The sequence below is a fragment of the Citrus clementina genome, unplaced genomic scaffold, assembly GCF_000493195.1.
Source record: "Citrus clementina cultivar Clemenules unplaced genomic scaffold, Citrus_clementina_v1.0 scaffold_5, whole genome shotgun sequence".
NCBI classification, from domain to species: Eukaryota; Viridiplantae; Streptophyta; class Magnoliopsida; order Sapindales; family Rutaceae; genus Citrus; species Citrus x clementina.
In genome coordinates this window covers 21,553,412-21,572,470 of record NW_006262201.1, presented here as the reverse complement: position 1 = coordinate 21,572,470, position 19,059 = coordinate 21,553,412, and the positions used below count along the sequence as shown (strand labels likewise).

Sequence of the window (19,059 nt, the reverse complement as noted above, 5' to 3'; positions counted from 1 at the left end):
TATTTTTAACTGCTAATTAAATTTAGAATTTATTTGAGATTGCAATGGTCAATTAAATTTGAATTTTAATATAATATTTAACATGTGATTAATGAGGTTGTGGTTACACATTTAATTTAAATCAAGAATTAATCCAAAGATTTAATAGGCAAACTTTTAATTATATATTAAAAGCAGCAGTTACAAGTGCATTTAATAAGATATTAAAGGCCAAATCCATTGAACTAGAGAAGGATGAATGATGTGCTATAAAGTTAAGTAAAAGGGCTTGATGAATGTGCCACCTACATTGGATGGACGACCCTTGTCCAATTGAGTTCTTAGCCATCCCACAAGATTTCAGTTATAAAATTTAAAACAGTCACATTTGTGACCAAAATATCCATACAGAATTCTATAAATTGGCATATTGTTTTACATCATTCGAAGAGATACGAGGCAGCATATGTGGTGGAAAATGATGGGAATAGAATTAGATAATCTTCAAATTCCTCCTTTGTTGTGCATCTATTTTGATAGAATTTACACATAGTGGAAGTTCACTGTGGAATAACCTAGTGATGCACTAGAGCTATTTATCACATTGTATCCTAGAAAACAGACACCATTCGAATCCTAAAGACCCTTAAAATAGGAGGCAAATTTATTTTAAGGAAACTCTGGTATCACACAGGCCTCATTTTACATTCTATTACGTTCTATTCTTTTGTCTTATTTTATGTTATTTTTTATTGTAACAATTATTATTTCAGCTATTTTTTAATGTCTCAATTTGAAATTTATAATTTCAGAATTTGTTCCTTTAACTTTTGTATATAATGGAATTTCCTTAAAACTTAAAACAGAATCAGATTCTAAAATCACAAACTAAAATTAGGATGAGTAAAGCCAATGTTGTAATATTAGAGGATTAATTGGCTAAATGCAGATGATGAGTTCATCTAGCCATCGGCAAGTTTCATAAAACTTTGCCAAGAAGTCCATGAACTTAGAGAAGCCATGTTTTGAGTGTTAGAAAATGTATATTTATGAAGGAGAAAATCATCATTTTACACTTCAAGTCTCACTAACATCCCTACTTTTATATATTTAAGTCCCTTGTGATTTAATTATGTGTGTTTTATTTGAATTAAATATTTTATGTATTTTAGGGGCATCATGGTCATTTCACAATCAACGAAAGATTAGAGACCAAAACGGACAGCAATTTTGGACTTAGGACAGTCGAAACCTTAGAATGAGCATAAAAGGGTAAACAATATTGTTCACATGTACAATATTATTCATATGTACGGTACTGGACATGGTAATGTTCACGACACTGTTCATATATACAATCCGATGACATGGCATTGACCGATGACGTGACACTAACCAATGATGTAGCAGCATTCGATTGGACCAATGATGTAGCAGCATTCGATTGGACGAATGATGTGGCATTGACTGCTTATGTGGCATTGACTAATGAGTTAGCGTTGACCAATGATGTGTCATGATCCTATTGGACTAAAATATTAATGTGGTGTTGACCGATGACGTGGCAGTATGTTAGTGGACCAAAAATGTGCGTACGGTACATGCATATACACGGAATAGCAACCCTGATGTTGTGTTCTATCCAATCAGAACTTGCCACGTGGTGTAATCCTGAGCGTCCAAATTGTTTTAATTTGATAGCCATGATTTACTCATTGTATTTATAAAAAGGGAGTTCTCCCCCCTTAATTCGACACCCCTGAATTAAATTTTTAGCTCTATTTTCTGTAATTCCTTCTCAATCTTGTATTTTCTACGTATTTTAATAAATTCTCATTTTACCCCTAGTTCAATTATGAGTAGCTAATTTTCTTTCAAACTTGGGTTGAATGTGAAGTTTCAACATGTTCCATGGGCTTTATTTGGTAAATTTACTTTCTCTTCCCCTCTGATTTTTGTGGATATTTTGACTTTTCATCGACAGATAGTAATAATCTTATATAGATACCACATTGGTATAACCGGCTCCCTAGTACAAGGTTTTTACTATTTGGCACGATAAGCTCTTAACACCATATTGATTAGAGTGTGGTTTATGAGAGGAAACCCCCTTCATGATTTAATTGGCACTAATAAGGAATATTAAGCTCATGATGCATGTTGATGTAGATCCAGATACCCAAGCACTTCATTTAAATAGATTTCACTTCAATTTATTCCCGCCATTTTAATTTAAATTTTAGGATAATCTAAATCACTTCTACTATAAATCCAATCACCCACTTAGAAAATTAACTCTACACATAATTAAAATTCACCTCCTCACTTATCACAATTAATATATTCTACAATAGATTTGTGCACATGTGAGTTCAATAAAATTTTCACAACATTACGGCAAAGGTTGAAGCTATTCAAGCCAAAAGAAATTTTGGTAAGGTGAAGTGCACAATGTGTTGTGTGTCAAGGAAAATAAGAAGGTAATGGATGTCTATACCTAGGAAGGTTGCGAGACTTGTACAAAATATACAAGGAACATTTTGCACAAGAAAATGTTGGTTAAGGACTAAATGCGAGCAATGAAGAATGCTTTATATGCCAAAGGGTGCATTGTGCACTATAGTGTCTAGTGAGGACCTTCAAAAGTGGGTAGCAATGGAACTCTAAAGACATATTAAACAAGAAAGTGTCACAAGATAATGGTATCGAACTCTAGATAAAATAGTATGAAATATAATTTTGTCAATAAAATAGAAGAGCTAAATATTTGTTTAAGCTCGAATTATTGAATGTCAAACTAAATATCAATAAAGTTTAATTTTATTGGTTTGAACATTGTGAGTTAACATATTATTTATGTTAATTAGACAAAATTACTATTTGAAACATGAATAATTTAAACCTGGAAGATTCATGGAGGATTATACAAATCCAATTGTGTTGATACAGTTAATATATGAGAAAATCCAAAAAATTCAATAGAAACAATTTCAAAGGTGGGGTAAACATGTTGTATTATCTAACAAGATGCTTCTATGTGTAAAAAAAAGAAAGTTCTATCACAAAGGCTATACACTGCCTAAGGAGTTCAAGTTTTAAGTACGACCATTTGTGACACATCCATTCTTTCTTAGGAACCTAACCAGTGTGTTTTTGCATATAACTTGGCTGTCTTTGGAATTTATTCATCTGTTGCCCTTAAAATCATGGTGGCAAGATAATGAGAGGAACAACCTAAGTCATGTCACAATTGGTGTGCCAATGTAATGCTCGAGTTGATGGCGGCAATTTGACAAAAGTCACTATTTCTACTAATAACAAAGTGTACAACAAATGCCACCGATAAACTAGCAAAGGTGTTTTCCTTTAGATTTTTCTGGCAAGCTTTCAATATGGCAACAACGATTTGGATATTGAAAATTATGACAGCATAATTTGACCAATTTTTGTACAATGTGAATAGTATAAAAAAATATAAAAACAAGGATGTTGGCACTAAGAAATTTATCATAAGCCACTTCTTAGCTTATGGAATATTGAAGTCTCAAACTATGATAGGTAAAGTTTGAGAATTATAATTACTTGTCATATATTCATGCCAAGAAGATGAATTTGAGTGGAACTTTCCAATTGGTTGTTGAGAAGCTACCACTTAGATGGAAAGATTTCAAAAATTACCTTAAACACAAGCAATAGGAAGAAAATAATGAAAATCTAATTGCTTGACTTCAACTTGAAGAAGGAAACAAAATGATCATATCAATGGAAAAGGTAAATGTTAAACATGGTCAAAGCTATAAAGTTATTCGCCCAAAAGAAAGCAGCAACTACCCAATATGAATTGTAGAAAAAATGGAACTTTTCTAACATGTTCTTATGAATGTAGGGAGATATTATGCTAAAGTTTTCATAAACTCACTGAAAAAGGTGGATAGGACTAAAACTATTGATTATATCAAAGCCTAAGTAGCAAATTTGTATGCAAGCTTTGTAATATAATAATAAGTTAGATATATATGTCATAGATATAGCAAATTCTCTACTAAAGTTATTTCTATTGACAAGTAAAGTCAAAGGATAACATTATGGATCCACTAACTGAAAGGTTTAATAGAGAGTTAGTAGAGAAGCCATCAAAGGAGAATCGGACAAAAAACCTATAAAAATAAAACATTTTTGGGAAAGAAAACCCAACCTAGTTGAAAATTTGGTTTTTTCTCTTATGGTTGTTTGATTGAAGATTATTCATTGGGAATGAATTCTTTATGTTTGAGATTCTCATATACTAGTTCAATGTTTCTAATCATCACAACGTTGTTGTATATGACCTTGATTGCAAAGTTCATTAGCTTGTTTGCCAACTCCATTATTGCAATCAAAATCAATTTGTGGGATTTTGATGTTTAGGCTTTAAAAAAGATTAAAAGGTTTAGTTATTGAAGCGCAACGACAATGAAGGGGCTATTGCATGTCAAGAGTTGTTTGTTTCTATGGTTGTTCGTGAGTTGGGTTGAATTTGGTTGGTCCATTATTTGTAAGATGTGTTGAAAATTTCTTATTTGTGTCAATAAAGTGCTTTTATGCTCTTAGTCTTTAGGAAGTTTGTGAGTAATCTTACTTGTTAGATTTTGTTTACCTATTCTGTATACTATAGTTATTCAAGAGTAATTGTAGTATTTGCTGGATAATGGCTCCTATTTTTTTGTTAAGTTTGTTTATCTTTACTTTGAGTGTTCTATTTCTTATTCACTTATAACAATTGTATCAGAGCTTATAGGAAAAGTGCGATTGAGAAACTTAGTATTAGTAATTTACTTACTTCTATTCACTTATGTTATGATATCAGAAATTCAGGTCCTCTAAGAATTATGTTCAACTTACAATTCATTGCTTTGATGGTCACTACAACCATTAAAGCGTGTTATTGAAGAATTTCTTAAAGTAAAAGCAATATTTGTAGTTATCTTTCTACTAAACTTACAGAAATACTAGTAAGTGTTATTTTGACTAATGCTTATAAAATAGAGTATGAACGGTAGTAATTAAAGGATCTCAAAGCCAAGAATTACTTGTTCTAAAGTATCTATCATTCAATCTTAGAAACAAATCTTAACAAAGACTCTTCCAAATAAATAGATTCAGGATTCCTTGAAGACGAGGTATCAAGGGATAGCAACGGTGAAAAGGATACACCTCCAAGCACTTCAAACTAAATCTGAATCTCTACGAATTGAAACAGAAAGTCAGTCTTAGCATACTTTGCAAAGATAATGGCAATCACAAACAATAGACAAATTCATGGCGAATAGCTCCAAGACTTCATCGTAATTAAGAAGATACTTTGATCTCTAACGGTAAAATTTAACTATATTGATTGTTTAATTAAGGAATCAAAAGACATCAACACTTTTAATTGATGAATTGAAGAGCACTTTATTGGTCTATGACTAGAAAATAATCCAGCAGGATAAGAAAGAACAAACATTACAAGCAACAACAAATCTCAAAATAGTTGGAGAGGTAAAGTAGGTTAGAAAGACAAGAATAGGCAGAACAAATCAAATGAATAGGTTGATGATTCTCGAAGAAAAGAAAAGGATCATGATAATCAGAATTGATGGGACAAAAATAAAAGTATAAAGACAAATCAAATGTTAAATGTTTCCACTATTAGAAGTATTTTCATTCTCACTCTGTGTGCTGGATGAATTTAAACAAGAATCGTGGTGAGATCTAGCTTTACGAAAAAAGGGAAAGATGGAATTTCCTTCCTTATATTATGTCATGTAAATGAGGAAAGTCACCAGAATGTATGGTATTTAAATTCCAGTTGTGGTAATCATGTGTGCAGGGGTAAATCTATTCTTTTTAATTTGGATAAGACTTTTTAAAATACTATAAATTTGGTGATGACTCTATAGTTTTTGTCATGGGGAAAGGAAAGGTTGTTATCCAATCTAAGGGAAGTTCTCATTCTATCTCGAATGTTCTGTTTGTTCTTAATTTAAAAACTAACCTTCTCAGTGTTGGCTAGTTAATTAGGTGTAAGTGCTTAAGTGAAAATGATGGCAAACAAAATGTTTCTATTGTATCTTTACCACACTACTCACTTTATATTTTGTAACAAACTTAGAATAATACAACATGGCTATGGCACTTTCGTTATGAGCATCTAAGTTTTGGTGGATTGAAAACCTTGCAATTAAAAAATATGATGGTAGGCCTTCTATAATTTGAGCAACCTTCATAACTTTGTGAAAAATAAAGTTGTCAGTAAGCACCATTGAAATAGTTGTCCGAAAGGAAAATCCAAGAAGGCAAAGAAGGTGTTGAAGCTAGTGCATTCGACTTATATAAATTGATCAAGCCAATGTTAAATGAAGATAAACACAATTTTATCTCATTTATTGACGATTTTATTTAGGTTTAAAATCAAAAGCTTCCATAGCATGTCAAATGTTTAAAGCACTCATTGAAAGAGAAGTCGACACTTAAATGAAAATATCGTGCACAGACTATGGTGGAGAGTTCAACTCACAAGAATTATACAATTGTCAATATTTTGCTAAGCCTTCTACAAAGGTGTAAAGTGCATTTTCCTTGGCGTTAGTAATCATTTAAACACTTTAAAATTATATAATCCTATCACTGAGAAAATTGTCATTAATCGCAATGTCATTTTTTTATGAAGAAAAGACATGGATGTAGAGATGTTGAGTAATAAATTCCAATAGATTTTGATTGAAAATTTGAAGAAAAGTCACATAGCTTCCGGCTCTGATAATTCCTACCCCTTATAAGCCTTTAAATGGAATTTCAATATAATCTCCACTAACAGCACATGAACTTGATGAACAAGTTAAAGCTACAACAAATTTGCATTTTCAATGTGTTAGAAAAAAGCCTACACTAGATGTTAGATTATGAGTCAACAGAAGCTAATGATCTTGAAAACGCACTAATACACTTTGCCTACACTTTGCCTTATTTATAAAATGTGATCCTACGACTTTTGAAGCTATTGTCAAAGAAAAATATTGGCTAAATGGACAAAGAATTGCATCCATTGAAAAAAAATATTACTTAGAAGTTGATAGAACTTTCGATGGGGCAAAAAACAATTGGATTCAAGTGGGTTCACAAGAAGAAATTAAAGGAAAATGGTGTGAAGTTGATAAATATAAGGCAACCCCAGTCGCCAAAGGCTACAAGCAACAGTTCAATGTGGATTATAAGGAAGCGTTGGCTCTAGTTGCAAGACTTGACACAATTAAATTAATTATTGATAAATAGAAGGCAATCCTAGTCACCAAAGGCTACAAGAAACAGTTTGGTGCGAAATATAAGGAAGTGTTTTCTCTAGTTGCAAGACATGACACAATTAAATTGATTGTTGCTCTTATAGCACAAAATTCATGGCCTATTTTCTAGTTTGACCTGAAATCAGCATTCTTGAATAGGGACTTACAAGAAAGGTTTTTATCAATCGATCTCTTGGATATGTGAAATTAGACAACGAGCATAAAGTGTATAAACTAAGAAAAGCTTTATATGGACTTAAACAATCACCCTGAGCTTGGTATAGCCATATAGATACTTATTTCTTAAAGGAAGGTTTTCGAAAATGCCCATATGAGTATACTCTATATACAAAAATTGGAGATGCTGGGAAAATGTTTATAGTATGCTAAATGTAGATGATTTGATTTATATAGGAAGAGTTGTGTTTGAAAAATTCAAAGAATCTATGATCCTTGAATTTGATATATCTGATCTTGGTTTGCTATATTACTTTTTTAACTTAGAAGTCATACAATATGATGTTGGAACTTTTATTTGCCAAAAGAAATATGTTGAAGAGATCTTAAAAGGATTCCAAATGAAGAACTACAACTCGATCGCTACGTTAAAAAGACATTAAAGCTTGTTAATGATCCTGCAAGAAGAACAAGTGATTGTACCTCTATAAGTAGTTTGTCAAAAGGTTGATGTACTTAATGTGAACTTGATCTGACATGTTACATGCAATTAGTTCCACTAACAAATATATGGAGTTTCTAACCTTTTAGCTGCAAAGATGATTCTTTCATACTTACAAGATACTAATGATTTTGGCTCTTCTGCAAAATGGGTGAAAAATCATATTTGTATAGCTTTAGAGACAATGATTATGTCACAGATTTGGATGATAGAAGAAGCACATCTGAATATGCATTTATATTAGTTCAACAGCTATTTCATGGTCATTTAAGAAGCAAACAATAGTTACTTTGTCAATAACTGAGGCTATGGTTTTTGCAGTATGTTGTGCAAATTTTATTGAACTCGCAAGTGCACGAATCTATTGTAGAATAGATCAATGGTGACGAGTGTCGATCCCACGAGGAGGTGGATTTTAATTGTGTGTAGAATTAATTTTCTATGAAGATGGTTAGATTTGTGGTGAAAGTGACTTAGATTATTCTAAAATTGGAATTGAAATGATGAGAATAAATTGAAGATAAATCTATTGAAATGACGTACTTGGGTATCTGAATCCGCATCAACATGCACCATGGGCTAAATATTCCTTATTAATGTTAATTAAATCATGAGGGGGGTTTCCACGCCTCATGAACCAAGTTCTAATCAATATGGTGCTAAGGACTTATCGTGCCAAATAATAATAACCTTGTACTAGGGAGCCGGTGAAACCAGAGCGGTATCCAGACAAGATTATTATTATTTGTTGACTAGAAGTCAAAACATCCCCAAAAACTAGAGGGGAAGAGAAAATAAATTTATCAAATAAAGCCCATGACACATGTTGAGACTTCACCTTCAACCCAAGCTTGAAAGAAAATTAGCTACTCAAATTGAACTATGGGCAAAATGAAAATTTATTAAAATACATAGAAAATACAAGATGGAGAAGGAATTACAAAAAACAGAGCCCAAAAATAGATTTAGAGATGCCAAATTAGGGGGAAGACCCTTTTTATAGATACATTGAGTAAATTATGGCCATCGGATTAAAAATAGTTTGGATGCTCAGGATTGCGCCACGTCATCAGTCAACAGTACGCAGTTTGACCACGCAGTTTGAACAGTGACACGGTTTGACCCGGCTTGAACAATAACGCGGTTTGGTTGAAAATAATCCTGTGTATATGCATGTACCGTACGCGTAATTTTTGGTCTATTAACATGCTGCCACGTCACCAATCAACAGTGCATAAGAATTTTAATCCAATAGGATCGTGACACCTCATCAGTCAATGCCACATCATCGATCAATGCCACGTCATCGGTCAATGCCACGTCATCGATCCGTCTATGTGAACAGTGTTGTGAACAGTAACGTTGACAGTACCGTACATGTGAACATTGCCATTTTTCCTTTTATGCTCCTCCTAAGGTTTTCGACCGTCCTGAGTTCAAAAGTGATGTCCGTTTTGCCGTCTGATCTCTCGTTCATTGTGAAATGACTATGATGCCCTAAAATACATAAAATACTTAATTATAATACAACACATAATTAAATGACAAGGAGCTTAAATACATAAAAGTAAGGGTGTTAGTAAAACTTGAACTGTAAAATGACGATTTTCTCTTTTATAAATATACATTTTCTAACACTCAACACAATAGTTTCTTGTGCATGTCAAGTACTTTGGCTGAGAAAATTTCTTAATAAACTTCAATTCAAGTGATTAGAGTCAACACAAATCTTCTGTGATAATTGTTTAATAAATAAGTTTTCCAAGAATCTAATTCTACTGAAAGATACAAGCATATAGATGTGAGATAACATTTCATGCGAGATCTGACAAAAGATAAAGTCATTGATCTTATTTATTATAGGAATGAAGACCAATTTGCTAATATCTTTAATAAACCCCTCAAATTGGCTCTTCTTTTTTTTTTTATTAGAGTTTGTAAATTGGAGGATTCAATTTGAGGAAGGAATAGGATTCTGCATAAATTTAATATTGAACGTTTATGACATTTAGTTTAAGGAAGGGATTGTTGGAAATTCCTTAATTGTGTCAATAAAGTGCCTTTGTAGTCCTAGTGTTTAGGAAGTTTTATTAGTATTATTATTTGCAAGATTTTGTTTGCTTGGTCTTTAGTCTGTAGTCATTGGAGAGTGGTTACAGTATTTGCTAGATAACGGCTCCTATTATTTTGTTAAGTTTCTTCATGTAACACCTATATCAAGCAACCTCATTGCCAATAAAGTACTCAATACTTTCATCTATATATCTTTGCTTTAGGTATTCCATTTCTAATTTAATTATAACAAAAGAATTTCATTTTTTTTCTTGTTGGATGAAAGAAATTGAGAATGACTATCTTTCTATTGGTTTCTTGTTATTAATATTTTATTAAAAATAAATTTTTAATTTTACTTATTTTGTTTTAATAACAATTTCTTTTATTTAAAGTCATTTTAGTAAATATTTATCTTCCCTATCATGAAGTTAAGAGGTAAAATAGTAAATCAATTAATAATCAATAGTTTGTAAATTTCTAATTTTACACATCGGATGAATTAAAAAAAATTAACTAATTCAAAATAAAATTAAAAATTAGCATTATCAACTTATAATTTCCTCAGTTCTCTCTACTATACTCCACTGCTACTTCTTCAACCACTACTCTTTTTTCATTTTTTTCTCACCAAGGTATACCACCACCACTATACTCACCGTATTTAGAACTATACCTATTTATAGGTCACTGCCATTGAAGTTCACCACCACTACTGCTGCTGCAACCGCCTCCAATCCGTAGTCACCGAACCACAAACCCAACAACTTAATGCCGCCAACGAAATAAGGGTGTTTTTCCGATTGAAGAGGAAGAATCCTTTTCCAATTGGTGTCTTTCGTTTGGTGTTTTTCTTTTTCTTTTTATTTTATTTTATTGCATTTTTACTTACAACCTCTTGTTTATTTTTATGTTTTAGCTATTGTTTTTTTAAAATTTTTTTCTAATTTTCTCCATTTCCTTTTCCATTTACATTGTTTTTATATATGTTGATTGTTTTTCTTATTGGTTGTTGGGCATTAGGGGTGTTCAGAATCCAATCCAATCCGCTCAATCTGTCTGATCCGTGAAAATCTGATCCGTGGATCCGCGGATTGGATATGGATTGAAAATTTAAAAATCCGCATTTGATAGATTGGATATGGATTTACTTCTGTAAATCCATAAAAATACTGAATCCGCAAAAAAAAAATATATATATATATATAGTTCTATTCTTGCTGTCTTAAGAGATGGGCAATTCATCTCTTTTGATGATTCTTTACTAAGTAGTATAGAATCAAGTCTTTGTAAAGGTCCCATCTCATTTAGTTTTTATAACATAATCATTCTTTAAAAAATCAAGCTTTTTTGTTTTGTAAATCATTTCTTTAGAGATCTTTGGTAATTCCCAATTATCAATTGCTTTATTAAAGTCTTCAATTACAAATTCTTCCGAATTCACAACATTTTTAAAATCACTAGTCTTCCCGGAAGAAGAACTAGAAAAGGATGATACTCTACAGAGTAGAGAATCCTTGGATAAAAACCTATATTACACTAGCCTTCAGGACTAAAACTAAAATATAGTTCTAAACCTATATTCTAGTTTTAGTCTTGAAGAACACAAAGTCTCTATCCTATATTACACTAGCCTCCCCTTGGCTCTGATACCAGTAGGAAATATATATATATATATTACATTTTCCTCTGTCACTGAAAATGTAATAAATGTTCTTGAAAAAGATTTTGAATTAAATAAAACTCTTCTTCATAACGACTTTTATTCTGATTGCAATAAAGAAAAAAGACTTTGGTTTTTTTAAAATTTTCTAAACCAAAGAAAAGAAATTCAAGAAACTTATTATGAGTTTGTAAATTTGCATAAAGTCCATATATTGTTCTTTGATTGGTTTAAGATGTATGCTTCGGATAACAAAATCACTTATCCTTTTAAAGAATCAAATCCCATTACTGTTAGGAAGAAAATCACTGAATGGAATCTTTCTGATAGTGATAGGATCATAGAATCTGAGCATCCTCCACTTAGGAGTCTGACCATTGACCATGGTGAACCTCCTGTTGAGATTAAAGCCTCACCCTATAAAATTCGTAAACCAAATGATCCAGAGATGAATTTAGGTAGCATTATTCAACAGAATAATTTCTGTAATGCTAACCTAAACACATTAGGAAAATAGTTGACTATGATAGAAAACTAATTTCAGAAGTCAGCCATAGCTGTTTCTCATGTTACATCAAAATTGGATTCTAACAAAAAGCTTAAAGAGTCTATTTTCAAACCTTAATTTTCAAGTTTCGAAAACTAGTCAAAAGCTTGTTCAAGAGTCAAAATCAAATTTTGCTAAAGCTATAAGAGAACAACTAGATAGAATAGAAGGTTCTTCTTCTTCGTCTAGTAAAATCCAAATAGCCCCTGATAGTGCCCAATCCAATAAAATTGGTGTACTAGAACAAGACGACATATCTATAGCCTATTCTGATATAGAAGCCTTTAAAGAAGAACATATTCCTAAAACCAACAAAATTCATTGGGAATTAGCCCTACTGGTCTCAAAAGCAGATTAAGTTCTGCATCGATCTGGAAACTTTTAATATATATATATATATATATATATATATATATATATATATATATATATATATATATATATTATTATAAATTTAATTAAAGAATATTATAAATGTGACATTGCATAGTTACATAAAACACTATGACATATCATAACCATTACCCAATAATAATATTAAATAAAAATAATAATTAAATAATCAAATATACAAATATAACTTGTAAAAATTGTAAAACAAAATAAAAGCAAAGTCATATGCACTAGCAAAAGCAAAGTAACATAACGCCAAGTTACCAACAATTTGCAAAGTCACCTAAAAGCAAAGTAACATAACGGCAAGTCACCAAAAATTTACAAACAAAAAACCCTAAGCTTCCTCGCCGTCACACGCACTAGCAACACCCAATATTGATTCGATACACTCTCGACACCGATTTGAAGGACGTCATCCGCGTGATTCCAGCGAGAGCAAGTCATTTTCTTTCCCAAGTCCATCGAGCCACTTCACAATCACTGGTTCTAGCCAAACAATTACACTATCACAACCTTTAAGATCGCCACTCGTACTTCTCCTGGTTCCCATCATTGACGGCTCCGTAATCACCACTTTTCGACAAGTGCAATAGCCCTGGTGAAGGATCATACTATGTTTGGTTTCAGAAACTTCACCATTTCAATTAATTGTGGCTTTATTTGTACAATTAATCAAGTTAATTTGACTTTATTTTATAAAACTTGGAACTACAATTGCATCATATATATATATATTAAGTGTGGGAAAGTTAAATCAGTGTTTTTATACCTAATTTTTAATATTTTCATTCGGCAATTTCAATTTTTTTTAACTTTAAGAGTCATAGTCCCCTCTAATCTTATAAAGACTCCATTAGTAGTGTCACCATCCGAATCATGGAAGTATTTTTGTATAAGAGTTGATGAATGGCTCTAGTAGTAATACATGGAGAATTCGATGGCTTGAGATTAGTTGTTGATGACCTGAGAGCTCATCAAGAGGCTTTCTAGGAATACTCTAAGGAGTAGTTGTTATCATTGTTGAGGTTTTATGGTTATTTTTATCTGTTTGTGGTTTTGTTGTTATTACTGTGTTGTGTATTTTTTTAACATTATTATTTTCCTTTTTTCAATTGGATGAGGGATTTTACTTGCATTAGTTAAGGTTGACAATAGTCTGTAAAATTTCTTCAGATTTTAAGTAGTTTTAACGAAGGAAGTTCTTTTTCTCTTTTTGGTTTGCAAGGGTGTTACTATTTCAACCTATTAAAATACTCTTCAAACCCACTTTTCAATAAAGTTCTTTATTATTAAAATACCTATATTATAAATTATTATTATAGACAAATTATACAATTGAAGAAGAAAATTTTACCCTTTACATTCTTCAAATCTATATATAAAATCATCCAGTGGCTAATGATTTTTCCTTTAAACTCACGAGCTTTATGCATTTTTTACATCAGACATAGCAAGTTTAACCTGCAAAAACATGTGAATCTTTTTAGTTCAGTGAACCAAGCAAGTAAGACAACAGCTACTTAGAGCATCTTCAACATAGAGTAGTCAAATGAACCGTTGGGTGCATGTTAGAAGAATCTGAAACGGTTGTAACAACATGCATCTGATGGTTCTGCCAGCTGCTCTACATTAGAGATGCTCCAATCGTAGCTTGATCTAATTACTAATTATAAAATATAAAAAAAAAAATTGTTGGATTTCAAGACTAATTATTGAAATCTAAATGTAGGATGGGATCATTATTGTAATTTTATTTCTATTGGAATTTCAACTAATTATTTTATCTAGATTCATACAAATAATAACTAAACTCGTAAAAATTGATTTTTTCATATTAAGATTTTAGTTAAGTGAGGGTAGGTTTGGTATTTTATTCCCTTATAAATAAAGCTTTAGCATTTAAGTAGTTTTATAGAGAACGTGGGTTGTGGTTGTGGTTGCAGTTGCAATATGAAGCTAAAGCAACAGTAGTAGTAGCTTGTGGTTGAGATCTGAAGCCATGTGATGGTGGGGTAGCACAACAAACACCATCTACGAAGAAATTGCACCACTGTTCATGAAGCCCTCTGTTGCCACCACTATCAAATTAACCTTCACTACTAAAAAAAGACACTAAATAATGATAGAACTTTTATAACTTCTCTCTTTATGTCATGAATTTATCATGAAAGTATGATAGAATAATGAAATATATACATATGTCATGAATTAATGATATATTTGTGACTCATAACTTAAAGACATAAATAAAAGATAGATGTAAGCCATATTTGTGTTATGTGGATTTATATGGTTTTAAAATGGTGTCGTTTGAATTAGTTGTAATATGTTTTATTAAATTTTTAAATTATTTTAAAAAAATGAATAAACAATGATGTCATTTATACTAAATGACACCAGTTTTATAAAACTTAAAAGATATGAATACAACAAAATTTACAAAGAAGTTTGAACAAATCAACAAATCCATCTTTCTCTCATACGATTCCCTCTCTGTCTAACACTACATAGAAACCTAACCTTGAGCCTCACATCCACAACCGACAAAGCCGAGCAAGTTCGTGGGATGTCAAAATCTTTGATCAACCCTTATTTGAATTTGATTGAGCTTATTTATATTTGGAGCTGAGAACTAGCCGTTATTGACTGGTCCAAGTGATCATTGAGCTAAATTTCAAATAATCAGTTAACTATTTGCCATTATTGATTCACCGTTAATTTTCAGAGACTTGCAAAATAAACTTTGGCTATCCATTCTTGCTAAACGTTCAAGGTTAGCATAAAATTTTACTTTAGAAATTATCGGTTAACCGTTTGATATAAACGGTTCCCCGTTTAATTCCAGAACCCTAAAAAATAAACTAGTCGTCTCCATTTTTGCTAAGCGGTTCAAGATCAAAGATTAATACCTCTCTGGAAATTATCGGTTAACCATTTGGATATTAAAGATTTGCCGTTTAATTCCAGATTCACTATTTTTACAGAATTTCGCAGAGAATGATTTTCCAATTAAAGCTAATGATTATCCAAATTTCATGAACATATCTAGAAATATTATACGACTTTTAAGAAATTGTATTGATACTTTATTTGATCTGAGCAACAGAAAATTGTCAGGGGCGCCGGAATTTTTTCCGACAAAAACCCTCCGACGCTCAAGTCAGCAATCGAGTTCTCTTTGTAAGGAAAATAATTACGTCACTCTTGTGATTTTAAGTATCTTGTATTTTTCACCAGAATTCCTTTTTTTTTTTAGCGGACCAAAGAAAAAATGTCTTTTTTTTCTGGATCTCCGCCAATTCTTATAGACAACTGTGCATGTCGCGCGTTATTGCTTGTTCTTTAATGCATGGTCGTTATCAAATTGAATGTGCCACTTGAATCTAAGAGTTTATATATCTGTTTGTGCAATTATTGAGCTACCATTATAATGCTTGATTGTGCTTTAAACATTATAGGATAACGTGCATATGCGTTACGGATGAGCTTCCAAATGAAGCTCAACAATCTGAGATATAAACCAAAACCATGCGACTTGATTCTGCTCTCCTCACATAACGCTAGTCGAGCTTGCACATGAGACCAAATAACTTTCCCCTCGAACTCAAGTAACTATCTTTTTATGGCCCAAACATTATTTGTCTTGTTTTGATTGAAATTTAAGATAAAATTATTTGGTTTTAATTCTTTTTTATCTAATTAAAAGTGATGAGTTAAGTACTTATTAAATGGGTTGATCGAGAGCAATGGTTTTTATAGCTATAATCAGGCATAAGTTTCCTTTGTTTGGAAATAGAAGATAGTGAAAGCACAGGCACTTTATCTTAATTTTGCTTGTGAAATTTTTTTTAATATTTATTTCATCTGTAGTGATGAAATGAGGCATCATATGTGCTTTGGGAAAATAGCTTATCACTTTACCACTATAGAATGAAAATTGCATTTGAAAGTTGACTAGAGGTAAAAGTTAATCACAAAATAACTTAGTCTTTTGCTTGATTAACAAGTTCGTGGGATTTTATTTGTTACCAGTTTCAAAATTGTATACTTTCTTAATTTGGTTTGAAAGAATGTTGTTGTGTTGATGAGTTGTTTACCTACTGGATTGATTGAGTTTCACGAGGTTTGAGTATATATTTCATGAATGTTTTACTTTTTGTTAATTGCTTTATATACTTTTGTTGAGAAGTTAGTAATGACTCAGTTTCATGAGTTTTAATGAGTGAGAGTTGTTGAAATTTTGATATGATTGAGTTGCAAGAGTTAAGTACTTACCATTTTTTTTAATTTTTTGCAAGTGTTGCTAATCTTTTTTTGAGTTTCTAGGTTCATTTGGTTGTTGGACATGATTTGCTAAGGTTGATTTAGTTGCAGGACATGATTCTAAGTGTTGATATTTTTGATTAATTGGTAGCTAGATTGATTCAAGGAACTATATTAATTGATACTTTTTTTTTTGATTGATTGTTAGGTGAATTAGTTGTGATCAATGATCATAACTATATTATTTTAACTGATAGATTGTATAATAAGATGAATGTATCATTATATTACGTGGATCTTAATGATAATTGTCTACGATTGTTGGGTAATTATAGTTCATTTTATCATATTATATATATTACCTAATAATATAATATAATATAACATAATATGATATTCATTCCCTTTAGAATTAAGAAGAATAATAATAAGCATTGGCGCTAAAAAAATTATTCTATCTAAACTAATAATAATAGGAAAAATATCAACCGTCCACCCGTTATTTCCGATTTTATCAAAAATACACAATTTTTTTTTTGTCTGAAATCCTCCTAAAGTTAGGTTTCGTTTCATTTATTCATTTCCGTTTGCAGTCTGTTACGTAAACTAACGGAAATTTAGTGAAATGATTAGTTTGCCCTCAATACAAAAATTACAATTTTACCTTAAAAAAACCAAACAAGCATAAGAAATATTTTAAAAAAAATTAACCCACTATCCTCATCACTGAAAGCCAGTCACCATCTTCCATAATCCTCAATCACACACACAGTCACAGAGAGATGAAGTTGTCTCTGAAACTCCCAGATGATGCCCAAAACACCCAAAACCCACCAATCCTAAAGGTCAAAATACCCATCACCATTTTCAATCAACCTTTCATTTCTTCTCTCACCACCACTACCTTTCCTTTTCAGTCAACACCTTTCCTTTTCTCTCAGCACCAACTTTCCATCAAGCCCCTCCTTCAAACTCAACTATACAGCTCTCTCTACAACGTGCACAAGCACAACCCCTTTCTCTTTCTCTTCGAAATCAGGCCTTGATTTGTTTGGTTCACCGCAGGACTTTCCTCTTATCTTCTCTGCCCACTTCTCTCTTTCCTACACAAACCCAACCAATTTCACTCTTATGTTTTTGCTCCATTTCAAGCCTCAATTTGGCAACTTTTCTCTTCACAAAACTACGTCGTCTTCAAACCCTAATCCTGCAAATTCTGGGCCCCATTTGCAATCTAGGTCGCCTTCCAATACTGAGTTTGCAAATAGGTCGATTTCGGATGAATCGTTCGGGTGGAAAGATTTGAAATTGGAGCCGCGTAGTGGCAATGGGAATGGTAGTTTCTTTAATGGGGTTGATTCAATTTGTAGTGATGGAATTGGGTTTGTTAGAGATAGAACGTCGTTGTTGAAAGATGATGATAAAAAAGGTGGCTTTTTAGGTGGGATTGCTGTAAAAGCAAGAACAGTGTTGCCGGTGACTAAAAGGGTAATGATGAATTTGAGGTGGGGAGTGAATTTGCCTGTGGATTCTGAGGTTAAAATGCCATGTTTGACCGCGAACGAGATTGGGATTGAGAGGGTTGAGAAAGTGGAGGAAGTGAAAAGGGAGAAGAATATCGAGAGTGATACGGGTGATTTAGAGTTGTTGAAAGGAATGCTCTGCTGAAATGACCGATTTACCCCTACCACATCAGTAATGTTATAACGAACTGCAAACGGAAGTGGAGAAGTGAAACGAAACGTAACTTTAGAGGGATTCTAGATATAAAAAAAAAAAAAAAAAGAATTGTGTATTTTTGATAATGTCGGAAAAAATGAGTGGACGGTGGATATTTCCCCATAATAATATTAATAACTGCTGCCAAAAAACTAAAATTAATATCCATTCTTGGCCATTTTTTTCTTATTTTTAGTTGCCGCCAATTTAACTGTTTTCCATTTTAAATGATTTAATATTTATTTAAATATTAATTTTCAATTGAATATTTAATTTAATATGATAGATTTTATTCATGCGTGGACAATATTATGATAGAATTTTGTCATGTGTGCATGACAAATTCATGGCGGCTAATATATCATAAAACTCATGACACATATAAATTGTCATGTAAAATTTCATGATATAGGCTTCATTGATGGTTAAGCAACCATCATCTAATTGGGTGCTTAATAGT

At 31.8% G+C, this 19,059-nt stretch overlaps 1 protein-coding gene across 1 annotated transcript; it reads left to right on the top strand.

The window, feature by feature from the left end:
* Nucleotides 1–11,909: 11,909 nt before the first annotated feature.
* On the top strand, nucleotides 11,910–18,548 carry LOC18042814. The gene is made up of 2 exons (XM_006432379.2): nucleotides 11,910–12,132; nucleotides 17,920–18,548. Exons 1-2 carry the CDS (start codon nucleotides 11,910–11,912, stop codon nucleotides 18,546–18,548), a joined length of 852 nt encoding a protein of 283 aa, XP_006432442.2.
* The last annotated feature ends 511 nt before the right edge of the window (nucleotides 18,549–19,059 follow it).